The sequence below is a fragment of the Embiotoca jacksoni genome, unplaced genomic scaffold (genome assembly GCF_022577435.1).
Source record: "Embiotoca jacksoni isolate LCO1_2020_lvr unplaced genomic scaffold, fEmbJac1.0.p SCAF_22, whole genome shotgun sequence".
In the NCBI taxonomy this organism is placed as follows: domain Eukaryota; kingdom Metazoa; phylum Chordata; class Actinopteri; family Embiotocidae; genus Embiotoca; species Embiotoca jacksoni.
In genome coordinates, this window is record NW_027185363.1 from 152,104 (window position 1) to 161,076 (window position 8,973).

At 43.3% G+C, this 8,973-nt stretch overlaps 1 protein-coding gene across 1 annotated transcript; it reads left to right on the plus strand.

Moving 5' to 3' along the window:
• The first annotated feature begins 1,559 nt into the window (after nucleotides 1-1,559).
• angptl4 (angiopoietin-like 4) lies at nucleotides 1,560-8,097 on the plus strand. Its single transcript, XM_069157008.1, has 7 exons — nucleotides 1,560-2,163; nucleotides 3,033-3,143; nucleotides 3,244-3,337; nucleotides 5,848-5,961; nucleotides 6,053-6,148; nucleotides 6,359-6,643; nucleotides 6,752-8,097. The coding sequence occupies exons 1-7, from the start codon at nucleotides 1,654-1,656 to the stop codon at nucleotides 6,934-6,936; spliced, it is 1,395 nt and encodes a 464-aa protein (XP_069013109.1). The 5' UTR covers nucleotides 1,560-1,653; the 3' UTR covers nucleotides 6,937-8,097.
• The last annotated feature ends 876 nt before the right edge of the window (nucleotides 8,098-8,973 follow it).

The following is an 8,973-nucleotide window of genomic DNA, read 5'->3' on the forward strand; positions in this document are numbered from 1 at the left end:
AGCAGCAAATCTTTACAGAGGGGCACCTCAGGACAAAACCTAGTCCCGCTCCTCTCCTGAGGAACATTCATTCCTCACACTACCAGCAGTGACGATTAAGAAATCCTGATATTCCGCTTCCACGATAGCTGTTTGTCTGTGCTTTGAGAAACCTTTCTTTAATCACGATTTCTGTCCTGAATTAATTGAACATTGAAATACCCGTTTTAGCCCATAATTCAATTTTTTTTAAAGCACAAATACCAATCACTCTCTGGTCGCAGCTTCACAAATGTGAGGATTTGCTAATGTTTTGTTTTATATCAATGGAAACTGAACGTAGTTGAGGTTTGTTGGTTTTCAGAACAGTTAGATTTGAAGACATCTTCTTGGAGGTTAAGAAAATTGGATTTGTTTCACTGTTGTCTGACATTTAACAAACAAAAGGATTAATTAATTGATAAAAAAAATTTTTTTAAATAATCAGATCCTTATAATATGAATGATCTAGTTCAGTAAAGTAATATGCTTGCTTAATTCAGTGGTATACAGTTTATATATTACTATGGTCACTGAATTGTGAAGGTTTATGATTGTCATCAGGCTAAATTTTAGAGAATGTAATTCTAAATTGACATTATTTACTGTTTACATTCATTGTTATGAAGATACAATTTGTAGTGGATCCTCCTTCATCACATGAATTTGAATCACACTAATCTAGTTCTAATACCACCTTACTTTGTTGTTATTGTATGGGCAGCACCTGATCAAAATAGGTAAAGAGAACCAGCAGAGACAGATTATAGTGACAGTAATATAATAGTCTGTGTACTGATCAGTTTGGGTCCATAAAGCAAAGTTAAAAGACATGGATTACATGTAAGAACTTCAATTTATGATCGTGATCGAATATAATAAAGAAACTCATATTCTGGCTTCAGCTGTTGACCAGTCGGCTCTGTAAAGGTCCGGAGCCTCATCTTTCACTGGCATCAGCGTGTGTGGTCCTTCATCATGGCATTAGGAAATTACACTTCTACAACTCAGCTGCATCCATTTTATTTTGGCACTTCAAATCATCCTAATTTATAGGAATTCTTTTTTTCTGATGTTCAAAAATCCTCTACGAGGAAAGGTTGTGATATATATCTGACTCACTGAAATCATCGAATGAACTCTCCAAATACTTTGTGTATAGAAAAATTCAAGTTTTAATCTGGCTTCTAATGTCAATATCAGCCCATTTCTGCTTGATAACGACATCATCATTCTGTACGGATGAATGGATTAGCTTGCTATTCAAAAGTATTGCACATATATTCACCAATACCACTGAACAAGAAAAAAAAAACACCCAGTCCCTGTTTCTCAGTGTGCAGAGATGCACACTGATCTTTTTGTTATATCATGTCCCTCTGACATGAATAGTTAAGGGAGGAGGGACAGAAACCTGAGAATAACTGCTCCCCTCCCTCTCCTCGGCTGGCCAATGGCAGGCGGCTCACAGTTTAGACTTGAGGGCTGAGAAACTATATAAGAGTTGTGCTGTGCCTGTTTATCCACGAGCCTGAGCTCTGAGATCCAACTCAAGAAGACAGGACAGGACACTGCATACTTCTGCAACCAGAATACATACATTTTAAAGCAGCAGTTTTACAGAAAACAGCAGCAATGAAGACAACACTGGCTACTCTGACCCTATGCCTGGTGGTGCTCATGGCCACAGGGTTCCCCTTTGACAGGAAGGGGGCTGGGGCTGCCAAGGAGAAGCGTGTCCAGTGGGACGACGTGAATGTCATTGCCCACGGTCTACTGCAACTGGGCCAGGGCCTGAAGGAGCATGTGGACAAAACCAAAGTCCAGATGCGGGACATATCCACCAAGCTGAAAGTCTTCAATCACACTGTGACCGAGCTGGGGAAGGAGAGCCAGAGGCTGCGATCGGAGGGGGAGGCCCTGAGGGCTCGGACCCACGGGGTGGAGGACAGAGAGGGGCAGCTGCTGAATGTCACGGCTGAGCTGAGGGAGAAGGCGGAGGAGATGCAGCATGAGAGGAAGACAATGAGTGAGAGGATGAGCCGGCTGGAGGAGAGCGTGGACAGCTTGTTGCAGGGAGGCGGCGTGCTGCCCAACGGGAACGCCGGTGGTGCTAAGAACAACAGTGATGCTCGCAACATCCAGGTGAGCAGTGAACAGTTGGACGTTTGTGGGTTGATGATAATCGTTTGTGTAGGAGAGCAGATGCAGAGATGAGGGGGATGATGTTAGTTTGGGAGGAAAATTAAGCTAAACAAGGTTTTCCATTGATTTATTTCCCCCTGTACTTATACTTCAAGAAATGTTCTTAAAGCCCCAAAAAAGTACTAAGTGTGCTTGTTCTGGTGAAGAGGACTCTTAAAGTGCATTGCCTGCCGTCTTTGTGGCAAGGCTTTTTTTTCTGAGGACTCAAAGGCACAACATAACAACTGAACAGAGGGCAAGCAGTGGGTGGTGTTGAGGGGAGTGTCGGGGGTGGGGGCTGGTTGACAAGGCTGCAGGCACGAAGGAAGAGCGTGAAGTACGTGCAGGGAAACACTATAGGCCCCCAGACAAAAGGATCCGCAAGCATCAGCTGCAAGAATGTGTGAATAATTGTTCACAGCTGTCAAATTTTACAACCTGGACAGTATTAGGACCCATGTGACACAGTTGGAGAGGCCTACCATAGTTGTGCACCGGCAGCTCTCAGTGTACAATGTGCGCCTGAAAGGCTTTATAGTGGAATGGAAAACCCCGCGCTGTGAGGGAGTTACATAACTTCACCGCAGCTGGACGGAAAGAACAAATGCCTGTCATTGTAGGCTGAAAATAAGTCTACAGTCCACGATCTCAGGCTTTTTTTTTTTTATTATTATTATTTTTAATGAAACCCGGCAGGTAGTCTTTGTTCATTCTGATGCTTTTTGTTTTTCGCGCCATGGGTTCATTTTTTTTTTTACGCACAGACAAGAGTTTCGAATAAAGTTGACAAAATGCTAAAATGTGATGCCTTTGTGTTATTTCTATGTCAGCTGATGCTGGAGACTCAGAACAGACGCATTGACGATCTGATGGAGCGAATCAGACTTCAGCAGGAGAAGCTTGACAAACAGAATGTGCGCATCAGGACCCTGCAAAGTCAAGTGAGTAAGACTCCATTTACAAACACATTTCCTATCAGAGTGAATGTTGTGAATTTTTTTTTTTTCTTATTTTCTGCAATCTGATCAACGACTTTTTCAGATCCAGCAGTCAAGACTGAGACCCTCCCCGAAGAGCAGTAACTCTGACGGTTCCGTGGCAAGTGGCGTCACGGAGCAGCGTGACTCCCCAGTCGGTAAGTAAAGCCCAAAAGCGTCCAAAATCCCTTCCTTACACGGCCCTAAGTCGACTGGACAAAATCTGACGCCAAATGTGGCAGACCATCTGTTTAGTACAAGGCCATAAAGAAGCTTAAATCACTAGCAATTAAAATCAAGGAATCTAATCAATTTGGGACACGCTTCCCCGCTCAGCGTGACGCCACATACAGCAGCAACAGGTCGACTTTTAGCGAGTGCGCTGCCTTTTAGCCTCTAAAGTCCTAAAGACATTGCTCGTTTAATGCGGATTGCAAAGGCATGAATAAATGAAACAAGCTCCTTAAAAGTAGTAATCAGGCTTGCTTCTATTCAAAGGTGTAAACTAAAACAGGCCTTGCTTATCTGTACCCCTGTACAGGGATTTACGGTAATTGTAACAGGCAGTCAATGACGCCCTCAGTGCAGGATGCAGCCATGCCAACAGCTGCTGCTCCCCTCTGACCAGAACTGTGACTGGACCAGTATGAATGCGTGCTTTCATCCAGAATGTACAGGATTGGACACAAACCAACTGGGGAAGAGTTGAGACACACGCAGCTTTCTTACCCAGCGCATTTTGGTCTGACTAGTCTTGAAAAAGAAAGAAAGAAAGAAAGAAAGAAAGAAAGAAAGAAAGAAAGAAAGAAAGATTGTAAATGAATAAAATTAGAAGAAGATTACATCCAAAGTCAAACCCGAGTTACTAATGTTCACGGATGAGAACTGGGTGAAAAATATACACGGCGAAGGCAACAGTTGAGTTCAGCCAGCCTTTACGAATCACAATAATACCTCAAAGCTCTGACATCAGCGAGATTTGAGGAATCAGGTAAAGAAAGAAACATATTTATCTGGCCACATTTCAACTAGAGGAAAGTTCACTGGACTCAGAACATTCAGTCAGGGTCACACAGCTCAACGGGATTACTCTCACCGATCATTTCTGTGGTGTGTAGGAGGGTTAGAGGAGGGGAACCTGGAAAAGACAAAGGGAGGGCTTTGTCTATCTTGCATGTAACATTCCTCAGATTACTGCCCTTGTGCCAGAGCCCAAAAAAATAAAAATAAAAAAAAACTGAGGAAAAACGAGAGAGAAATTGGGAAAAGGCAGTCTAAATTTATCTGTGAACTTTGTACAGATATCTCACTGTTTTGAAGACACTCGCCGCCTCCCTCTTTCTTAAGACATCCCAGGTATTTGTGGAAAACAAAAATCTGTACATCCCTCAAGAATGAGCAACCTTTCCCCCAGATCTGTCAGTCAGACATCTCTCCTCCTCTTCCTCCTCCTCCTCCTCTGTCATCCTCTCCTCCCCCACCTCTGTGCACAAACCTCCATCTCCTCCTTCTTTCCCATTGTAATGAATATGAAGTGTGCCAAAGTTCAGGAGAACCCCTGACCCTAAAGCAGACTGCAGCCACAACTCGACATTTCAGAGTTCATTCCTCTGGAGAGGTCATTACTCACAAACAAGGTTTTTGTCCGTCTGTGTTCAGCTGATGAGCTTAAGCTGGAAATATTAGCTGGTGAATATCAAGTAAAAAACCAAATCTAAACGTTAACAACCTATTTTAATGCTATTTGTACGATTTTTTTTTTAAGCACGTAAAGATATATAAAAAAATGCAACGCATGATGATCGTCTATACTTAAAAGGCTGTTAGCCTCGTGCCTCCTTAGGCACATGACAGCTCCGATTGGCTCTGGAGTTCCCTGCTTTGTGTCTGATATCTCTTTACAAACACAGCCCCTACCTCTCTGCAACCACCCTGTGATCACTCCCCATGCATGCACCTGCCATGCACATCTACATCACCAACTAGCTGCTGTGCACGTTAAGGAGGTGTGACAAGCCAAAGAGGAGGAGGGGGGGGGGGGTGGAGGAATGTAAAGGGTAATGGTGTGTAATTCAATAGGCTGGATGGCCAAGCAGCTGTAAAGAGGGAAGTCTGCTTGGGAACTGGGAGAAAGGTCATATTTATACCAGAGAAAGAATCTGTCATTCATTCTGTCTTGTTGAAGCTACATCAAAGGTTTTTATCAGGTACACATTTATATCTCCGAACTCGGTGATAAGCTTCGCTCCGCTCGCTTGGAGCGGTTGTTGTATTTGCAAACACTCCAGTCTCGCGGTGCAGAGAGACCTGAGAGGTTCCCTAACTGAATGATCTGCTATGAAAACTGGGTAGACAAGTTCGGATTCACAAATACCGTTGTTGAATCAACACGAGAGAACAGAGGTCGTTCTAAGACTTGTTTGATTTTTTTTGCAAAACAGCACTTAAAATTTGGCTTCAAAGTTTCAACATCCATTTTAGAAACACTTTTTTGGGGCTGTTCAGGGACGTAAAGCTGAAGAAAAACACACTAGTTAAATGGGCTGTAAACAGCTTGGCCAGCAGTCAAGGCAAAAGAAGATTGCACTGTTTAAACTGCCAGGCAGTGATACTGTGCAAAGCTCTTTGTCTTAACGTTGTTTTTTTCTCCTCCTTGTTCTTCTTCCAGAAATGCCATCGGACTGCCATGAGCTGTTCCTGCGAGGAGAGACCACCAGCGGGGTCTACATCGTCCAGCCAATAAACTCAGAGCCCTTTAAAGTCTTCTGTGAGATGACAACTGGTAAGTGGAGCACAACGTCTACCCATTTTGAAGTTGCCGTTTTGGCCACTAAAACATTTTCTGATCAACCTCTCGCCGTCTTTTTACCCAGATGGTGGATGGACCGTGGTCCAAAGGCGTCAAGATGGGTCAGTGGACTTCGACCAGCTATGGCAGGCCTACGAGAAAGGCTTCGGCAGCCTGAATGGTAAATGCTCTTTTGAGTTTTATCTCACTCTCCCTGACGAGCTATCCAGTCCAGGGTCAGATTAGGTCTCACAGCATTACTACATCTACTACATCAGAGGAGATAGTGTCCAGAAGTATCTAAGTAAATCGAAGGCAAGCAGAAGTCAAGCCAGTAGCAGAGGTCAAGTTTTCTCACCATTCCTTCTCTACTCCTTTTCTTTTTGTCCAGGAGAGTTCTGGTTGGGTCTAGAAAAGATCCACTCCATCGCTAAAGATGGCGGCTACATCCTCGACATCAAGCTCTCCGACTGGGGCGATGACTTAGTCTCCGTCCGCCTGCCCTTCCAACTGGGCGGTGAGGAAAGCAAGTACTCCCTTCGGATATCAGAGGTTGGCACCTTCAGCACCCTGGAGATGTCCCTTGGGACTGACGCCACATCTGATCTGCCTTTTTCCACCCGGGACCAAGACAACGACCAGAAAATTGACACCAACTGTGCCAAACACCTCTCTGGTAGGTGACAATGATAAATGCTCTCCAGATACTGACTTGTGTTATGGCTCGTGTACAGTCAGAGACCAATGCAGCAACTAACCCAGCCTTATCCTGTTTTCTTCAAAGGTGGCTGGTGGTTCAGTAACTGCGGTCGCTCCAACCTAAATGGTAGATACTTCCAGAGCCCTCCTCCCAAGCAGCGGCACCAGAGGAAGCAAGGTATCTTCTGGAAGACCTGGAGGGGCCGCTACTACCCTCTGAAGTCCAGCAGGATGATGATTGCCCCGTCCGCAATCCAGAACAAGTCATAGAGAGAGCAGAAAAAGACAAAATCGAGACAAAGACTAGAAGCAGATTTTGGACGATTGTTTCTTTTCTTGGTACTTGGTTGATGAGGTAAAGGATTCCATTTCCTTGGTTGTCTCCCTGTGAGGAAGACCTTCATACCAGAGCCACGGCCCTCAAAACAGAAGCGTAGCAAACTCACATTAAATGAGTTTCCACTGCTCTGTTCCCTGAAAAGACGAGCAGATTCCTTCAGTGCTTCTAGAGCCACAGATGGAAAAAGAGACAGTATTAAAACGTGCAGTGGAATGTTTTTTTTAATATGTTGTACCACTGCAGTTTCCTTCTGTTGGCTTGAAGCAGGAGCCCCGAGTCAAGAGAGTGTCGCAGGGCGAGTCCCGGCCTGTCCACTGTTCTGTAAGCCGTGACTCACTTCCAACAAGTCGAGACTTCTCACCAGACATGAGGTGTAGCCCTGTACATGAGGGCTGTTGTTGAGTTTAAATGTGGTTCGGTAGCGAACAAACAACACTCTCAGCTCCAATCCAGCTAAAGAACTGCTCTTATTTTTCAGAGGAGGCGTGGAAGGATGAAATGCTGGCTGATTAAGCAAGCCTTTAAAACCTTAAATGGTGCGGACCAAACGGTGACTTAATTAGAACAATGAGTCGTTTTCCACGTGAACATGATGAGATTAGTGTTCAAAAACATTATGTAAAGTTATGCCGTGCTGTAAACTAGGATTACCAAGCAGAAACTGTGTTAACACTGACACTGTAGACCATTCCAGCCTTTTGTACAATATACTGTATATTCTGCCTGAGAATTTGAATCGAACTAAAAAATATTCTTCACTGATTTAAATTTTCCTGTGGAGGTTTGGATGATATGGAGTCATATTGACTACTTCTAAGACGAGAGGCATTGTTTTGTACATTGTATTTGAAGGAATGTTGTTTGTGTTTGCAGAAATGTACCCGTTACTGATTTGTTGTGATAATACCTGTGTCCTTTTGACTTGAGTTTGTCATTGTAGATGTTCCTTTTTCTTATTTAAATACTGTAAAGAATCAATATGTATATTTCTGCTGCTTCCTGTTTGTAATTTATATTGTTTTTTTTGTTTTTTTTTAAGAGAAAATAACATTGTTTGGCCACAATGAGCCAATACAACTGATTTAAACTTATATTTGTGTGTCTTGTCTTACTGTGTGCCACTTAGAAAGTATCCATAAACACAGTCAACTGAAACCTGAACTAAAAGACATATGTTGCACAAAAAAAACAGAATAATATAATAATAAAAAAACATCCGCAACAATAACTTTGTTTTGATTTATGAAATACAAGGTAATTAGCTTCAAATGGCAACCGCTACATTTTGGCAGATGAATTGAATTACTTGTTTAATTTAGGATTTAAACAAGAGGACATGACGGGACAGATTGTTTCTTTTTATGCCATTCAGTAGAAGTTTATCCGTGACTTGAATTTTCCATCGGCTCCAAATGATCCCCCTTATAAACAAATCAAATCTGACTCAACCACAGGCTCGAGCAGAACTAAACCACTTCATTTAGCCACACGTGGCAGCTCTCTCGTATCTTAAAAGACTTCAGCAGCTTAGTGATGTTACCTGGCAGCAAACTTTAGTAGCTTCAAGGTGTTAGCTTTATTCTTCAGTGCACCACTTTCTACTTTCCCTTGTGCTTTCTGTTAATGTGCTTCTTCCGAAGTGATCCCCCAAGCACTCACAACTGGTTCAGGATCAACCTCTGTGACAGCTGATCTACCGCCGTGTGCTGTGAGCTCTTCTAGGTCACGGTGTTTCCAGTGAAAGCTGGTGCCTGGTGCTCACGCAGGGGGTTGATTTTTAAAATGAGGGGACATCACTTCCTGCAGAGAAATGCGTAAAGAAGAGTTGACTTTGTGACTTTTACGGGTCAATTATGGTCACAAATAGCTCTGTGACAGAACTGTTTTTCTTACGTGTACACAAGTGTCCTACACGTTTCACAACTTACAATTCAGGTGAACAGCTTTAGACTGAATAAGATTAATAC